Below are 20,524 nucleotides of genomic sequence, written 5' to 3'. Positions count from 1 at the left end.
GAGGTTTAAGAAAAATACTTGAAGGTCATTTTATGTGTGTGTCAGTTGAAGCCACAGGAGTTCAGAATTTAAACTAGAATAGATATAAAAAGGATCAGCCACATAAACACTGAATAAGGATAGTGAAGGAATGGGAAGAAATAAGAGAAGCAAGAATGGGCAGAGGAATACTGAAGAGGGGTGTTTCTTAATTCTGTATATTACAGTCAAAGTACTGAGTTAAATATACCCAGTGCTGATTAAGATATGATGCTCTGGGGCCAGGTTTTGAGGTTGAATCTGTGCTCCATTTATTAGTCATGTGGCATTGGACCACTTACTTAACCTCTCCAAGCCCATGTTTCCTCATCTGCACCCTGGAATGATATCACCTGCCAAGAAGGATTGTTTTGCAGGTTAAATTAGTTAATATATATTTTAAAAACCTAGAACAACCCTTGACAAATAGTTAAGTACAAGATAATGATATTTGTTATTTTATTCTTATTCTTACTATTTTCTTATAAGAGAAACATGATGGCTTAAATGTATTTGATGACTTAGACTTCTGCAAATGAATAATTTAAATCAAAATATAACTACAGTTGCCATATATCCATGGGTATCAGATTTCCCATTATATGTAATTATTGATCTTGACACTGAGGTATAAGTAGTATTGGAGTTGTTGACTTCAAAAATTACCCTTTAATTTAAATATAATTACCTAAAACAAATATATCATTTATTATAATTAACCTCCAAAAATGTATTTATTAAAATATTCAGACTCAGCGCTCCCAAGAAGAATCTCAGGAAGAACGTAAGTTTGGAGTGTGTAGGCATGTAAAGCTGACACAGTGGGGGATTAAAGCATTCATTCATACAACTTTTCCATTATAGCTTATGTACATTTTTCCTTCATGGTCAAACACATAAAGAGATGATTTTTAACAGTCTAAAGCAAAAATATTCCCTCTATATTTAGTGTTAGTATGTACGAATGCCTCAAAGCACATTTAAATTTAGTAATGGAACAGCTAAGTCCAAGATATTACCCACATTTACCTTGTATATTCAGGTGTACATTGAATATCTAATCTATATTATAATTTTATGGTTTGACAAAAAGATTCAATAAGCATGTGAGACTTCCAATCTGACCACACTCTGTACTATTTGTTCTGTTTCACTAGGAATTCCATTATTTTAGTAAAGTGGGTAACTCAATGGACGTAACTACATTCAATTCTGACCCAGGAAAATGGTATGCACTTGGAAATTAAGGGAAAGCAAAGAAACAAAAACCTGTTTAATGGTATTACACCAATGGTTTGATATTTAGAAATACCCTGCCTACAAAAGAACTGTAATAAATAATAATATTCCTAAAGCTGTAATATTTTTTCTGCAAACATATCAGACTGTGTTGATAAAAACAATCTTTTTCATATTCAAAATCAGCTGATGCGGTGAATTAGTAATACTAGTGAATATCTGAAAACGTCTGACCAAGAGTAATGATTTAATTAGGTCTTCTGAAAAGTCTATTTACTTAATATCCAAAATATGTCATATCAGCAACAAAACTGGAAACAAATATCCTGTTTCATCTACAGTGCAGTGGAAATAATGCTGGTTAAAAATATTCTGCTCTCCTGACAAACCACAGAGACAAAAGCACATGGAAGGAATTCCAAAAGTAAATAGCTATAAATTGCAAATGCATATTAGAACCTTAAATAGTATTTTCAAAAACAAGTACGCTACCACAAAGTAAAGTTTGAGTATCCTGGCCCATTACTAGCATAATTCTGTTTATAAAAGGGAACAAGAGACAAGCAGGGTCATGTGCTTCTGAAAGATGTAAATCTTGAACCAATACGTTTCAAATAATGTCTAAGTTAAGTTCAATATGTAAATGTTGTTTTCTAAAATTGCAATTCCTTTATCTAGGCTTTATGCTACAGTGCCCTACAAGAGCTCTTACAACATACTAACACTTGTATGTTAGGTAAAGTAATTAATGAAAAGTACATAAATAATTTTTAAAAATCTACACAATTGGCTGATGACCTACATAATCTTGAGTCCTACTCAAGCTAGATGAAGAAAGAAAATAGCCAGGATTTGAAAAGAGAGAAAACATGTTAAATATTTTCCCCCAAATTCAGCTAAGAGGTAGGGAGCTGAAAATAAAGTAGAAAATAGAATAAAGGTTTATCTAAAAGCATTAATATTTATTACAAGCAACTAAAAACAGCAACAAAAAGAAAACAGCCAAAAAGTCTAAATGCCATAGGCAGCCATTCTGCTTAGCATGAGACCAATGAAATGTGAGTTAGTTACTCATGTCAAGTGTTATAATCAGTCAGCAGTCATTAAAATATTATTCAAATGTTTAAGAGAAAAATGCGTTTAAGAAGAAAAACAACTTTGTGAGCTTTTTCTTTAAAAAACAACAGTGGTAGTTTTACTAAAATGACACTCTAACCTTTAAAGTTGTAGGCACACCGATTTACTCCCTTCCACCCTCTTTGCCTTTCTACACTCACACACAAAGGCATCTATTTACAAAGAATGTGGTGACCTTTATGCCTTCAGGCACAGTCACACCTCATACATATCGTCAGCACCCCTCTCTACCCTTGAATTGCTTGTTTATTTCTATGTTATAGCCTTATGCTTTTCTGGTCCTAATTCTCCCACTCTGTCTCATCTCAAATGCACTTCTTATATATCTTACCTATCATCACTTTACATTCTGTACTTTTCTTAACTAGGATATCTAAGTGATAACACTTGAAGAGTTATTCACATTTTTGTAAACTTAAAAAACAAAGTTCAGTAGAAATAAAATAAAAATTCACTAAAAAAGCATTGGTCTAAATACGTAGTATTATAAGGACCTTCCCAGGCTTCCTCGAGTCTCATCATAAATGTAAACATAGCTTAAAAGATGAACTTGAACACAATGCAAGTATGTACACACATACACAAACACACATATGGAAGTCATATGGGAGAAAAATAAACACACTGGCTGTATTGCATTTATACTTATACTTCTAATACTTATTTGAAATATTCTTAAAAATATATTAGAAGGGAAATAAAATTATAACAGTATCAAGAGAATAGTATTAAAAGGGCTCAGTAGTGGAATCTCTGAAATAACCAGTTCTTAAGAGAGCAGAATAATGATGAAGACAACTACATTTCCATATAAATTTTTCCTGTTATTCCTATAACTCATATTGAAAAATCTCACTCTAATCACAATATTCCATGGAGTAAATAACCTTCCCATTAGAATATCTATTATAATTAACACAATTGTTACTTCATTCTTTTGAAGTGATTAGAATAAATCACTTGAAATAAATGAGATTTATTTGCTGTATTCCTAAAGAGAGTATAACCAACAAAATAGCCATTACAGTTTCCATTATTTGATGTCAATTGTCCTATGCCAATTACATGAGGTTTTTTGGTTATTGCCGCTGCTTTCAAATGAGAGTTAATGAAATTTTATGAATTGATAAATCCAAGTGTACATTATCAGTGATAAACTTAAAAAAATAAAATATTTACTGAATTATGGCTAATGATATCACATATCTATCAACAACAGAAATGTTAAGTCAGACAACTCTTTCAAAGCTAACTAAATTTGAAATAATTATAAACTTTTCACATTGTAAAATTGAGTAGAAGGAACTAAACATAAAACATCATATCTGTTCTAATAGAAAATTGCAATTCTCTAAATGTCTATGCTTTATTCTGTTCTTTTTTATTAGCTAGATTTTGGCAAAATTTATAATTGTCTAAGCCATTACATTTCTGTACTGACACTTAAAATTATTCTGTTATTTATTTATTTACATTTTTAAGGTTGAAGAAATAATATATTTATACAGCACTTACTCATATGCAAAAATCAAGTTTCCGATATTTCTGAGTTTAGATGAGAAAAAGAAAATTAAATTCTCTGTTCTGTTCTGCTTTGGGCTTGGTTTAAGAGGAAAGCGGTAAGGAAATACTGGGATCTGAGAAGTTATTCAGCTTTCCTCAATTCCAGATAATTAATTAAACTCATAACCCAGTAGGGAAAAAATAAGCTATGAAGTTTTTTCATAAGAAAAATATATAAATCACAAATTATTTGTTTCCATGCCATTTGAAGCATAATAATTACATAACTGAACTGAATATATGAATATAGAAAACAGTAATCCAAAGTATGCCACCAAATTTCACATTCACCACAAAAAATGCAATTTTTTAATTAAAGGAATTTAAAAATCATTAGCTTGCCCACATGATATCCTTAAAATATATAAGAATATTATTGTATGATGTATTTTGTTTTGAACATACATGTATATATACAGATGTGTGTAAATTAAATAAAAAAATTGTAAGGTAACCTTAAAATTCTGTAATTTTAAATTACTTGCTTTTAACAGCACAAATAATATGAAAATCAATCCTTAGCTGCTATAAGATAGCCAAGGGGAGTCATAAAGATATAAAATAGAGATCTGTCTTTAGATATTTTTATTATTAAAGAAAAAATAATTTGGCTGAGGGACCTAAAGTGCAAGCAGCAAGTGAACTGTGGATTGCTGATCAGAGGAAAATTACCTCTTGATAGTAATCTCTTTTTTAACATTTTCATGTTACATTTCAAGAATTAATGTTCTTTGGAAAGGAGCATACAATGCTTACCCTTAATTACTGGGTAAAAAAAGTAGTCAACATACCCTAGAAATTTGATAAATCACTGCACTAAGTTTCACGAATTCAGAGACATGCTCGAGCTACCTCATCAGCATCCATGGCTGTCAGCTGCATAATCTTTGAGCCATCTCCAATGTTCTCCTCCACAGTGAGATCCAGCATGTCGGTTGGAAACACTGGTGGATTGTCATTGATATCCTGAAGTGTTATTTCTACCTACAAAGAAAAAGGAAACAATACGTGAATGACTCCCATGTGTCTACAAGAAACCAGTTAAAATGAGTACCAGGAATTCATGCAGTTAAGACTGCCAAAGTCAATCAGAACCTTTGCATATAACATCCAAACAACAGAAACTACCCCTAAAGAAAGTTGTGAAATCTTTATAGGAAAGCATAAAGTCAAAGTAAAAATCATCTGCCTTGTTGATGAGTAACTGATTTTAAATAGTGGCCGTGGAGTTTATAGTAGAAAAGTTCCACTGGTTAACTGCCATTTTAGTTTCCAGATTTGCACATCACTATGGAATTGTCAAGGCTCAGCACTGTCTGTCATTCAACCATTAAATGCTACCTGACACACAGAGGACGTGGTGTAAAATTTCTTGCTGAAATGTTTACATATTGGCAACTAATGTCTGGGGAAAATAAAAAAGTTCACATGTTGTTTTAAGAATCACTCAGAATTTCCTCCTTTAAAGTCTACCCTCAAACTTTAGTGGAAGAAAAATACATCTTTTCTTTATATTTCCACTCCTATCAGCACTCTCTATTTATGACTAATGCTAAGTGATCATTTCTTTCAGATGTCACATGGGTATAGGTTGCAAATATTAACAGCTTTGTTTAACAGATCCTAGCCAGAGATATTTGTTTGTCTCCCCACCTAAGAAAAATTGTTTAGAAGAAAGGATTTGTTAAGTGTAAAATTTTTTTAAAAAACTGTATTTTCTCTTTTGAGTTAGATGCTACTAGCTCAAGTTCTGGTAAGAAAAGGGAAAAGACAGCTGTTAATAAAACCAAAATCTTCCCAGTTGGATCACAAAATTAAATCATGGAGAAAAACCCACCCATCCATTAAACTTGGATATAACCAAGGCATGTTTCCCACAGGATAAAAATTTCATCTTTTATAGTTATGCTGTAAAAACTCCATCAGATTCAAGAGTGATGAGTGATGAGGATGAATCTGAAGGAAGTGGGGAGAGCAAAAGAATTCGGATTTTTCCCTTCCCAGGAAGAATGGAAGCTGTAGGAAGGGGAGAGGCAGTAAGTAGAACTGTCATCATTCTCTGAAAAGGAATGAATGGGAAATATATGAGAGCTAGACAAAGAAATGAGCAATTGAAAAAAATAGGAAACCACAGAAAACAATTTATAAAACTATGCACTAAACAATTGTTATACCTCTAGTTTCACCTTTTAGTAGGAGAGTTTTGATCATAAAGCAAACGGCTCAAATGAGTCCAGAAAATGGTAAAGATAGGCAAGTCTCAGCAGTTAGAAATCTGCCACTTCTGATTTTGGCTAGCAACAACCATTCTTGACACCATTTCTTTTAGGGAAATCCCCACCATAACTACAACTGCAGCCTGTAAGATGCATTTCCAACTAATTTGCAGGGTTGTAAATATCATGGGTTTTAGAATTAGAGAGACCAGAGTTCAAATTCTGGTCTGACACTTATTAGCTGGATGAACTCAGGCACTTAATTTCTCTTAGCCTCAGTCCCTCCTTTTAAAATCAGTATAATAATATGTGCCCTAGAGTATTTTTTGAAGACTAAATTTTGATGACATAGTTAAAGAAAATGCTTAAAACAGTTTCTGGCACAGAGTGAAGTATTCCATAAAAAGTCAAGATCTTGGTTTTCAAGCTGTTAGGACAGCTCTGGAAGCTTCTTAGAGCCAGAAAGAGGCTTTGTGAAAACGCATTTTAAAATCAAAATTCTAGTCCCCCACGCAGATTCAACTGGCACATACTGAATGTATACTGAGTTTTCATGTGGGAAGAGCTTTGAAGTATACACATACACAGACAAATACATATATACACATACACATATAATTAATGTTCTTGAGAAATTATTAAATATTTTCATTTTATACATGTGTAAATTTTTGTATATATATGCATAGTCCTTAAAATCAAGAAAAAATGAGAAATAAAAGGTAACTGAATGTGTCATAATTCAACTCTGAACTTGTAGATTCATAGATTTTTAAAATATTCTAAATTGTCTTTCATCCGTAACTTTATGACTTTATTGGGAAAGCAACAAGCCAAACTTTTGTGCACTTGGTGTGTCTGTGTGCATGTATGTGTGCATGCATGTGTGTGCATGTGTGGTTTTGTACTTGTCTTTGTGAAGAAACGTATGTGCGTGTTTAAGTTAGTATGTGTGTGTGTATGTAAATGTGTGCATGTAAGCATGTATGTGCAAGGAAGAACATTAAATTGAGTGTAAGGAAGGTCCAGATTGACAAATATGACCATCAAAGGAACATCAGGAAACGCAGTCACACACTAGAAACAAGTTAGGTATACCTAAAAGATGCCTCATTTTAACTAGTGAGTCCATGAACTCAGGAAGCCAATTCTATATTTTAATAGTTGTAATAAAATAACTAATATACACACCTGACCTGTTTTAGGTTATATGTGTGTGTACCTACATGCACACCTACAACACACACATATATATCTAAAACCCTCAGTAGAGCCCTATGACATAAGAACTATTATCTCCCATTTGAGAGATGAGTTAATGAATGTCCAGTGGTAAGAAACTAGCTGGTGTTACAGCGCTCATCAGTCAGTAGATATCTGGAAATAATAATTACAATATCATAATTTTAATATGCTTTTATTTCTATACAATTTAGATCACTTTAAATAATGTAGACGATGACTATTAGTGGTTTGTTTTAAAATTCCAAGATCTGAAAATAGTCTACACTATTATTTCTAAACTAGAAAAGCATATGTTGTAAAAATTAAAAGACAAATGTAATACTACTACGTAGTTAAGCGTTTAGTGTTAGCCTTGCCCCTCTAAGTGTTTTATATTTATCTTTACACTTGTTTAGACTGGAGGTAAAATAATTTCACTTGAATATACATTTTGCAAAAACACCAATCACATTTCAAACTCAGAAGTTTCTCTTCATGAGTGGCTACATTTTGAATAAAAACAAAACAAAATCTGGCAATAGCTTTTATAACTGAAGTTTTCAGAACAACTTTAACGTATCAACTCTGAAACTTTGTACAAACTAACCTTTAAACATGAAAGACGTATGACCCTGTTAAGACAAGGCACTTTCATGTTTTATGCATGCCTACCAAATGTTGACCTTTGTGCTTAGATACTTGGTCCTTTAGAAATGTGTGGTTTCACCTGCTACAATTAGAAGAAATGTAGTTGGTAGCTCTGTGTTTGACTTACAATAAGTATATTGGCTGCAGTTAATGGTTGAGCCACAGGTATCATCCACTGACACTACCCTTGCTACCATTTAGGTACCTTTACAAGAATGACTTTATGCACTGAGTCACTTGAGCCCCGAGCAGTAAAACTCTAGTAAATGGAATATTTTATTTAGAGACAAAAACATGACTGAGATTAAAGGAGCTAATAACCGATTCGTTCAAAGATGGTGTGTCTTTTGGTAATTTTATAAAGGTAAAAGTTAAATTTAAAAATGCCTTTAAATATCGTTACCAAATTACTTTATGCTGAAGGAATAAAATCTCTGGTATTCAGCTTGCTGAAGGGTCAAATGGATATTTAAAAATGAAAAAATATTTATGTGGGAATAGTATATAAAATAATATGATGCTTTTTAGTTTTTTTCTGTAATATGCAGTCTATCATTTTATTTTGTACTACATCAAGAATGATATTATATATAGGGGATTAATTTTTTAATTCTTTCAGCATACAGCTACATAACTAAAGAGCAATAATTACTTAACAATAGCTAATATCAACCATTAAACCATTATATATATTTGTGGATCTAATTATAAAACTATTTCACAGATTTAAATTATATTATGAAAGTAGAAGATTATATTCAAGTTAAAGGAAATGACTAAAATAGCAAAGTCCATTATGAGCTCATTCCCCAGTTAATAAACTGATAATTGCATGGTGGTTACCACCTCAACCACAGTTATAAACATATTCTTAAATGCATATCCTCTCTGCAACTTAAATTAAATGGTTCCTAATGAATGGGATGAAAAAAATCTAAGACGTATTTTAATTCACAGGCTTCCTTCAATCTACATAAAATGGTCCTCAGATAAAGAAGAAAAATAATCTTTTGTTTTCTTTTGAGTACACTGAATAGCATTTGTAGTACACTGAAAGTTCAGAAATCCATTCATTTGCAAGTCGAAATATTAATGCTTTTTGTAGAAATCTTAAATTATTATCAAGTCCATTTCCACTATTTTACAGAGAATCGAAACCAAGGCACTGAAATGTCAAGTGATTTATCTAAGAAAAACAATGTTAAGCCTCCTACTCCAGGCCATTGGTTTTTCCAGAGTTGTGGAGAGAACCAGGGCTGTGGAGCAAGCTGAATGATGTGACTAAGACACAATGCCTCTGATATTTGCACAAAGAGAGTGATCTCTCATACAAAATATGCATTTGATGTCAACACAAGAAAATAATTTCTGAGGAAAATAATATTGGATGGGCTACTTTGAAAAACATCATTTTATCCTATTTTTAGGTACTTTTATATTTTGCCTATTTTGAGGTACTTTTATATTTATATTAAAATAAAATAATCTGTGGTTTGTCTTGTCAATGCCACTGGAAAACTACTAGACATTCATCAAGAAGACGATAGGAATGTATTACAAATAAAGAAACAGTAGTTAAATTCTCTGTAAATATCAGTGAAAGTGGTTGCTATCAAAATGTATACAAAAAGCTGTTTCTTTTTCTTAAAAGATGCAACACATAGTCATTTTCAGAATGGCTTATGTCTAAATAGTTGGCAGGATAGACAGAAATCACACAAACTATAATATAGTAAGGCCTGATGCATCAAGGCAAATACTGCTTAATTTTCTGTTTTGCTCAGTGTCAAAAATAATTATTTACAGTATTGACTTTTTGTTTTTGTGAAACTGACACTCTAAAATTAATTTTCTCATGTAATATTAACACTTAAAGCACATAAATTATGACAAGCTTTGCACTAAAAATAATGTTTAGACTTCCCAACTGTTATCTCTAAATATATTAAGATAATTCCATCAAGCTTGCTTTTAAATGCAAGCAATTAACAGTTTTGTCAAAAATATTTATTTCAGTAATAGTATTCTGTAGCTCTGATTTATATAAGTTTATATCACAGAAATAGGTCATTGCAAATTGCTTCAGGATACTGAAGATCATTCACATTACTTAAATTATAGACTTCTATATTGAGATTCCAAGAGCAATAATGTGCTCTGCTTATTCTGACAACTTATCCATGTTTAGCATGTAACTTCTCCTCTAAAGATATTTCTGTTTTTAAGCAAATCCAGGTTACTTTTACATTTTTATTAGAGTCCCATATTCAGCAAATGTAGTAATAATAAAGTAGATACTCTGATGGCATATAAGGAATGTATTAATCAAAGTTGTCCACTATTACAATGATATTTTAACTAATTAAATACTATTGATTTCCTAGTTCTGTGTGTCTCATGTGCTATCATAATTTTTATGCTATGAAATCATAGTTTATGATAATTCAGTAACTACTCATAACAATGACTTACTATTTTATTTTCTTTTTAAAAAATTTCTTCCAGAAAAAAACAGAATATATGTGCAGAATGTACAGATTTGTCACATAGGTAAACATGTGCCATGGTGGTTTCCTGCATTGATTGACCCAATCTCTAAGTTCCCTTCCCTTACCTCCCACCCCACAAGAAGCCTTGGTGTGTGTTGTTCCCCTCTCTGCATCCTTGTTTTCTCATTTTTCAACTCCCACTTAAGAGTGAGAGTATGCAGTATGTGGTTTTCTGTCCCTGTGTTAGTTTGCTGAGGTTGATGGCTTCCAGCTTCATCCATGTCCCTGAAAAAGACATGGTCTCATTCCTTTTTATGGCTCGATAGTATTCTATAGTGTATATGTACCACATTTTCTTTATTCAGTCTATCATTAATGGGCATTTGGGTTGGAGCCATTTCTTTGCTATTGTAAATGGTGCTGCAATAAACATACACGTGTGTGTGTCTTTATAGTAGAATGATTTATATTCTTTTGGGTATATACTCAGTAATGGGATTGCTGGTTCAAATGGTACTTCTAGTTCTATATCCTTGAGGAATTGCCATATTGTCTTCTAAAATGGTCGAACTAATTTACATTCCCTCCAACAGTGTAAAAATGTTCCTATTTCTCCACAGCCTCACCAGCACCTATTGTTTCCTGACTTTTTAATAATTGCCATTCTGACTGGCATGAGATGGTTTCTCATTGTGATTTTGATTTGCATTTCTTTGATGATCGGTGACGTTGAGCTCTTTTTCATGTTTCTTGGGCGCATAAATGTCTTCTTTTGAAAAATGAATAATGACTTAAAATTTGAAAAGCTTCAGAAAAAATATCATTCATATGTTTTGTTCAGAATATCTCCCACTTTGAGACTGGAATAAAAGGAAAGTAGAATAAAAGGTCCTACACAGTGCCCATTACCACTTTAAAAGCTGCTACACTAAACACCATGAAAGGCATGCCATGCCTAAACCTGGAAGAATAACTGAGCTCATTCAAATGTGCATTCCCTTAATAGTTCATTATGTTGTCATCACAATAACATTTTGCTAAATGATGCCTCAGTTTATGTTGTGTAGGTACTCCTGAAATTAAGTGAGGAAAAAGTCTAATCTTACACTCAAAACAATTTTTATTCACCAGAGTGAAACAAGATTCTGGAAGCCTACCATTTACTTTTCTGTATGGAGTCTCAAATGAGGAATTGAAGTTGAAAGCAAATTAACCAAATTGAAACCCACACCAGGATCAGTACAACTATTATGCTTGAGTTATCGCTTCCTTTGACCCTGAAAAGGAAAACTCCACCTTTCCTGTCTGAGATGAGTTTAGAGTTTGGGATATGAGTTTGCCCACATGTAGTGAGAGGCTCAGTGCTGGGGGACAGCTCAGTATGACTGTATCGGGGTGATGTGTGCAAAGGAAAACTCTATGACCTGACCTTAAACATGAGAATCACGTATAGAGTTAAATTTAGTCATTAGGAAAAAAAATTCAACACCTACTTGTACTAAGGTTTATGGGTTTAGGCTCTAAGTACTTCCATTTCTTAACGACAATAAAGAGCTGTATTGCCACAAAAGGATGGTGCCAGAGTCTGCATATTTCCTTTAAGTTTGTTCTTCATTTTTTTCCCTATTTTGGGAGACCACTGGGAATTCTACTGCCATAAGTCTGGGTGAAATGTTTCACGACATCCAGAACACTTCATCATGTAGCAGAGCCAAAATCTATTATGGTTTGCAAGTGACTCATATTTCAGTTATGAGAACGCCCGAACAAAGAACAGTTTGCATTTAAATGTCCTAAATGTCAGGAATGTAATGTTTGGACTACGTAGGTATGCAAGGCCTGATCTTACTCTATGAATGATGCTTTTAGGTATTTATTTGTTTATGATGTATAATCAACCTAGTTCGAAAAAGTCTGTGGTAACTCTAATAATAGTTTGCTGTCTCATCTTGATGGCATTACTGAAAGTTTGAAACTACAATCTTTAAAAAAATGGGAGAAATCAAATTTTGGAGGAAAACCTACCATCTCATTCTGTGAAGGACTGCTGAAGCTATATGAGACATAGAAGGGGAAACTGATAAGACCACTGCCACCTGTATGAATGAACCATAACTTCTAGAAGACACAAGTCTGTTGCTAGCTCAAACTCTAAGTTTCAGAAATTATCACAAAGTAAGTGTATGCATTTAGGTGCATTTTTTTTCCTTTACAACTAAAAGAAAAAAATGAATAAGCCTTGTGTTTTACTAGAAAATGAGTATTTAAATATTATGTATAATAAAGACCATTTTATTACTGTTTCACAGGAAACACTTTAGTACAAGAAACCTGATATAATGGTAATATCTGATGAAGTAACATACAGTGTGGGAATTGAAATACTTCTGTTTTTGAGATTTTAGGCTATTAAGCATTTTGTCATTTAAAAGTTTATACCTTAAATTTAAATGATATTATATGTATTTATATATCTGAGAATTTACTTCACACAAAAATATCTAAGTATTCTGGAATACTTAGGAATGATGAAAGCATACACATTTTAGATTCTTTTTAGTTTCATTTTTTAAGCAAAGTAAAATTGATAATAATGACTTTTAAAACTGAATGTACTTCTCATATAAGCTACATGGATGTAACTGTGACCAATTATATTTCTCAAGCAAAAGCAATTACATTAATCTCTCACTGCTAAAACTCTTCTCTAACAGTCAGCAGCATATGTTCCTGGGATTTTGATGCATTTCTTACCAGGAAGAAATATGTATGAGTAACAGGCAGGCTTGGAGAATAGCCAGAAGTGACAAGCATGGCTAGAAGTGTGGATAAGACATAGTTAACTCCATTCTTAAAACAAAATGCTTTCCATAACTCACTAAATGTGTGGTGACATAATAAAAAGCTAGTTTTGTTGTGCTTTCAATATTGTTCAAATTAGAACCAAATAAGGATTTCTTTTAAGGCAAAGGCAACCATGTGTAACCACTTCAATTTTTCCTGAAATCAATACTGCATAATTTCTGCATTTTAACAAATTCTTAAGGACGTTCAAAAGTAAATGCAGAATAAAAGATCAAGTTAAAATATGTGTGGTTGCATATGAAACTTATGGAAATTTTTATACTATTCTTCAAAACAAACACCCTGCAAAAGCATCCTGTAGTATATTTTTCAATAGAAGTTAATCTGAATGCGGAAGACACATATCAAAGGGAAATTTTAGTATAAAACAAACAAACAAAAAATGCCACTAAATTTTTTCTTCTCTTTTTTGCCTAATGTATACTGGATGTTACGAAATAAAGAAGACTTCTATTCAGACTACTGAAAAATAAAGAAGTGGTTTGATTTCTATTAAAGGTACAAGCTGTGGTAGACTGAATTATTGGCCCTGATACCCCTCCCCATAAACAACTTTGCAGTCCCTCCCACTAAAGGTGGGATTTCTCTCCTTGCCTTTTCGGGGCTCTTTCATAATATTTGAATTAAACAATAGGCTATTTACAAAAATGGCACAAGTAGGGGCTTAAAATATGCTTATTGTTTTTTACCTCTGCCATGGACACTAGAACAATATGTTTCTGCTAGCCCACTACTATCAGAAGGGCAACAGATACTGAGTAGAGGAATCTCAGCTGAAAGATTTTTAGACTGAAGCCAAGGTTCCTAGTTGAGTCTAGCCCAGAGAAGCCCAATTGCAGTTATACAGCAATATGTCAGAATAAACCTGTGTTTTTGCAGGCCTTTGAGACTTTTGTGGCTCCTTAGCATGCAACATTATTCTGGCAATAGCTAACAGATACAAAAGCCAAAACAATGAATTCCTTAACTGGTTATTTTACTTTGTTTTCATGTTCTAAATAATTAATTACTGGTATAACATCAGAGGCACCAAGAAAAGTAAAAGGCTGACATATACTGATCTGTGGTATGCCTTGTTCTAAGAGGTAAGTTTTATTTCTCTGAAACTATTAATACCTTTTCCTACCCATTCTCACTTACCATGCCATACTGCTATCTGTCAGAAAGAGCAACTCAAAATAAGACATATCAAGTTCTTCCTCCACCTCCAACAATCTAAAGTAGAGGCGTAGTGGGAATACATGATCCAAGAGGAATGAATCATAGATTGGGGCGAGTTAATCAGATTGCGTTTTTTAAGAATAGAAAATTTAAAACAAACAAAAACACAGAGAACACTACAAGAACACCATGATGGCACAAGTACAACAAGAAACAATGCAGCTTCCATGACAACACAGACTCCATCTTTAATGGTTTTCTAGAACCCACATGAGATTTGGCTATAGTTCTTTTATGGAATGGCTGCAATGTCAAAATAATCCCTCTTCCTCATTTCACCTTTGCATACTAGTCTTCACCTTTGCAGACATTTCTATTATTTGATACAAAAGACAAACTTTTGACTCATAGCCATGCTATTCTATTTCAATTGGTTATGAGTCTATAACAGGGGTCTCCAATCCCTGGGCACAGACTGGCACAGGTATGTGGCCCGTTAGGAATCAGGCCCATAGCAGGAGGTGCATTGGGGGCCAAGTGAGCATTACTGCCCAAGCTCTGCCTCCTGTCAGATCAGCTGTGGCATTAGATTCCCAAAGAAGCATGGACCCTATTGTGAACTGTGCATGCAAGGGATCTAGGTTGCGCGCTGTGTATGAGAATCTAATTCCTGATGACTTGAGGGGAAACACTTTCATCCCAAAACCACCCTCCCACCCAGTCTGTGGAAAATTTGTCTTTCACGAAACTGGTCCGTGGTGTCAAAAAGTTTGGGAACTGCAGGTCTGTAATATTTATATGTCCTTGTATCTTTTAAACAGCTAACTTAAACTTTAAAATTAGTCTCATCTTAGAGTCTGTGTTCTGTTTTCGCTTCAAAACAATAACAACTTTAATTTCTATGAAACAGCTTTAGCTCATCAATAAACAGAAATGAATAAAATTTTTATGTGATATAAAATGTAAAATTTGTGTTCTAAAAAAATGCAAATTATCAAAATAAATTTTTTGGAAGTGCATTGTTCTTTAATTCTATTTAGAAATCCTATTTTTATAAACTCAGGGCTGGGTGTGGTAGCTCAAATCTATAATCCCCCTACTTTGGGAGGCAGAGGCAGGTGGATCACTTGAGGTCAGGAGTTCATGACCAGCCTGGCCAATGTAATAAAACCTTGTCTCTACTACAAAAACAAAAATTAGCTAGGCGTGCACCTGAAATCTGAGCTACTCAAGAGGCTGAGACAAGAAAATCACTTGAACCTGGGAGGCGGAGGTTGCAGTGAGTCGACATGGCGTCAATGCACTGCGGTCTGGGTGATGGAGTGAGACTCCATCTCAACAACAACAACAAAATCTCAGACGGCCTCCGTCTTTTCTAAGGTTCAAACAGTGAAACATTTAGATCAGTTTCTAATATAATGCCTAGCATACAGAAGGCATTTAATGTATGTTTATTCAATGGTGTAAAAACCAGTTTATTTCACTAGTACATTTTATTGTTACACACACACACTAATGAAAAAATGGGTGAACCACCAACTATTACAGTAACACCGAGTAACAAAAATCCTAAGAATTATACCCTGATAATCATCAGCATTAAAACTAATGAACAGGAGGAAAACATTTTTAATATGAAAAATAAAGAAATAAACAACAAAATAAATTTTCTTTAATAAGATGTTTCAGCATAAAAGGCTATTTGCTTTCTATTTTTATCAAAACCAAAATACCAACATTTTTAGTAGAATAAGAGTATAACAAAAAACTGGATGAAAAGCTGAATACATTTTTTTTAAAATTAACTTTTAAAGGCCAGGCGCGGTTGCTCATGCCTGTAATCCCAGCACTTTGGAAGGCTGAGGTGGAAGGATCACGAGGTCAGGAGATCAAGACCATCCTGGCTAACACGGTGAAACCTTGTCTCTACTAAAAATACAAAAATGTAGCCCGGTGTGCTGGCAGGTGCCTGTAGTACCAGCTGCTTGGGAGGCTGAGGCAGAAGAATCACTTGAACCCAGGAGACAGAGGTTGTGGTAAGCTGAGATTGCACCACTTCACTCCAGCCTGGGCAACAGAGTGAGACGCCACCTTAAAAAAAAAATAACTTTTAAGAAGTCTGAATTACTATGGAAATGCTGGAAGAAAATAATGTGCAAAATCAGATAAAATATTGGTACACTTATGAAAGATTTGAAGTTAGACTCCAGAGTAATGGAAAAGGCCATCAATTATATATCTACATATCTATATACAGATATGTAGATATCTATATATAGATATGTAGATATATAGATATATAAAATTGGGAGGCCAGTGGCTCATGCCTGTAATCCCAGAACTTTGGGAGGCTGAGGGAGGTAGATCACCTGAGGTCAGCAGTTTGAGACCAGCCTGGCCAACATGGTGAAACCCCATCTCTACTACTGAAAATACAAAATATTAGCCAGGTGTGGAAGCGGGCAGCAATAATTCCAACTACTCAGAAGGCTGAGGCAGGAGAATCGCTTGAACCCAGGAAGCAGAAGTTGCAGTGAGCCAAGATCCTGCCATTTTACTCCAGCCTGAACAACGAGGGCAAATCTCCGTCTCAAAAAAAAGAAAGAAAGAAAGAAAGAAAAAAGACGTTTCTAAAATTAATTATTCAAAAATCACAAATTGTCATTCCTTAGTAAATCTTATTTTGTTACTGAGTACTGTTGAATTTACTGATAGAAAAAGAGTATCAAAAAATCCATTAATCAATTCAACAGACATTGATTGATATCTTACTGTAGCTCTGGTCCTTTGTTGTTGCTTAGGATACAAAATTCCCAGGTGTTCACATTTAATGTCTAGTAGAAGCAAGTCACATAAACCAAAGCTACAATACATGTTGCTGTAATTAAAAAATTATGGAGAGCCGAAAGGAAAAGCACAAGTGATAAGACTGGTAATTTAGACTTCATAACAATTTAAACCTTTTTTGCTTTAAAGGACCTTATTAAATGAAAATGAATAACCTCAAAGAATGGGAGAAAATATGTGCAAATCATATATCTGAAAGGGATGTATATCCAAAATACATAAAGAACTCATACAATTAAATAACAACAAATAAGTAACCCAATTTAAAATGGACAAAGAATTTGAATAGACATTTCTCCAAGGAAAATATGAGAATAGTTACAAAGCACATAAAAAGATGTGAAAATCACTAGTCACTTGGTATATAAAAATTAAAAATATAATAAAATATAACACTCATAAAAATGGCTATACTAAAAATGACATAATAACAAGAGTTGGTGAGTATATTAAAAAAATTGACACACTCATGTTTGTGGGAATATAACATGGTGCAGCCACTTTGGAAAATACTTTGGCAGTTCCTCAGCATGTTAAATATAGCTACCACATGACTTCCAATTCCAGTCATAGGAATTCTACCATAGAGAAATGAAACATGTTTTCACAAAACTTGCATACAAATGTTCAAAGTAGCATTATGTATAATATTCAAAAGGTGAAAACAACCCAAATGTCCATCAGCTGATGCATGAATACACAAAATGTGGTATATTCACACAATGGAATCATATTCAGCAGTAAAAAGGAATGAAGTTATATTAGTACAGTTTATAATATCCCCCCTTGCATGCAATGAAATATGTCAGTCTGATAGGACAGTGACTTTTTCATTCTGGTAATTCCAATCATTATATCACATTTTGTAATAAAAAGAATTTTCATGGACTTATTTTGAAGATAATAAAAGGCTTTTTTTTTTTAATTTAAAGAGGTAACTCTTAAGATTGGAAATGAGAAGTTGAACTGATTGAGCTTTCAGCTCCTTCTAAATCTCAGAGTCTAGAATTTCATGATATGGTTTAACATCAGTACTGGAAAACCATGTTTTATTGTACGTCTCTTTACTGTTCTTCACAGATATTTGCATATTGTTACAAATTAAAGGTTTGCAACATCCCTGCATTGAGCAAGTTTCTATCAGCATCATTTTACAAGCAGCTTGTGCTCCCTTTGTGTCTCTGTGTTACATTTTGGTAATTCTTACAATATATCAAACTTTTTCATTATTAAGGTGATCTGTAATCAGTGATCACTGAGGTTACTATTTTCTTGGGGGCATTATAGGCTGCACCCAGGTAAGACAGTGAGCTTGATGGTTAAATACTGTGTGTGGTCTGAGTGCTCCACTGGCCAGCCATTCTTCCATCTCTCACCTCTTCTAGGGCCTCCGTATTCCTGAGAACAACAAGGCCTGATGCACAATAGTGAAATAATCCTTCAATGGCCTCTAAGTGTTCATGTGATAGGAACAGCCACACATCTCTTACTTTAAATAAAAAGCTATAAATAATTAAGCTTAGTGAGGTAGGCACATTGAAAGCAAAGGTAAATCAAAAGCTAGATCTCTTGTGCCAAATACTTAGCCAAGTTGCAAAAGCAAAGGAAAAGATACTGAAGGAAATTAAAAATGCTACTCCAGAGAATACACAAATGATAAGAAAACAAAACAGCCTTGTTGCTGATATGAAGAAAGTCTTACTGGTTGGAAGATCAAATTAACCACAACTTTCCCTTAAACCAAAGCCTAATACAGAGCAAGACCCTAACTCTCTGCAATTCTTTGAAGGCGGAGAGAGTTGAAGAAGCTACAGAAGTAAAGTTGGAAGCTAGCAGGTTCATAAGGTTTAAGGAAATAAGGCATCTTTGTAACATAAAATCACAAAGTGAAGCAGCAAATGCTGATGTACAAGCTGCAACAAGTTATCCAGAAGATCTAGCAAAAATATTTGATAAAGTTGGCTTTGTCAATAAAACAGATTTTCAGTGTAGACAAACAGCCTTCTACTGAAAGAAGATACCATATGAGACATTTACAGCTCTAGAGGAGAAATGGATGCCTGGCTTCAAAACTTCAAAGGACAGGCTGAGTCTCTTGTCAGGGGCTAGTGCAGTCGGTAACTTTAAGCTGAAGCCAGTGATCCTTTGGCAGTCTGAAAATCCTGAAGCCCCTCAGAAGTATGCTATATCTACTCTACCTGCTCTCTACCAACGGAACAATAAAGCATGGATGAGAGCACATGTTTACCGCATGATTTACTGACTGTCTCGAGCCCACTATTGACAGATACTTCAGTAAAAAACATTCTTTTCATAATATTGCTGTTCATTGACAATCTACTTGGTCATCCAAGAGCTCTGAAAAATATGTACAAAGAGATTAATATTTTCATGCCTGGTAACACAGCATCCATTCTGAAGCCAATGGATCAAAAAGTAATCTAATCTTTCAAGTCTTATGTGAAGAAATACTTCTTGTAAGGCTATAGCTGCCATAGATAGTGATTTCTCTGATTGATCTGGGCAATTGAAAACTTGGAAAGAATTCACCATTCTGTATGCCGTTAAAAACATTTGTGATTCATGGGAGGAGGTAAAAATATTAACATCAACAGGAGTTTGGAAGAAGTTGTTTCCAACCTTGATGGAAGACTTTGAGGGATTCAAAACTTCATTGCCGAAAGTAACCACAGATGTGGTAGAGATAGCAAAAAAACTAGAATTTGAAGTAAAGCCAGAAGATGTGGCTGAATTTCCACAATCACAAGATAAAACTAGAACAGATGAGGATTTGCTTCTTACAGATTAGCAAAGAAAGTGGTTTCTTGAGATGGAGCCTATTCCTGGTGAAGATGCTGTGAATACCATGAATACAACAAAATATTTAGAATATTACATCAAGCTATCTGATAAAAGAGTGGCAGTTTTTGAAAGGATTGACTCAAAACTCATTGAGTTTTGAATGACATTCTACTATGTGTAAAATGCTATCAAACAGCATGGAATGTTACACAGAAATCTTTCATGACAATCGGATTCAATCAAAGCAGCAAACTTCATTGTTGCCTTATTTTACAAAATTGCCACAGCCACCACAACCTTCAACTATCACCACCC

General features: G+C 33.7%; 1 protein-coding gene across 2 annotated transcripts in view; it reads right to left on the bottom strand.

Annotated features, from left to right (window-relative positions):
- FAT4 (FAT atypical cadherin 4) overlaps positions 1-20,524 on the bottom strand; it is a 167,538-nt gene that overhangs the window by 87,048 nt on the left and 59,966 nt on the right. For both annotated transcript variants that reach the window (XM_017542746.2, XM_017542747.2), the window contains exon 2: positions 4,810-4,941. In XM_017542746.2, coding sequence (XP_017398235.1) covers positions 4,810-4,941 — 132 coding nt within the window. The remainder of the gene's footprint in view (positions 1-4,809; positions 4,942-20,524) is intronic.

The sequence above is a fragment of the Cebus imitator genome, unplaced genomic scaffold (genome assembly GCF_001604975.1).
Source record: "Cebus imitator isolate Cc_AM_T3 unplaced genomic scaffold, Cebus_imitator-1.0 Scaffold146, whole genome shotgun sequence".
NCBI classification, from domain to species: domain Eukaryota; kingdom Metazoa; phylum Chordata; class Mammalia; order Primates; family Cebidae; genus Cebus; species Cebus imitator.
This window is presented reverse-complemented; position numbering and strand designations above follow the sequence as displayed.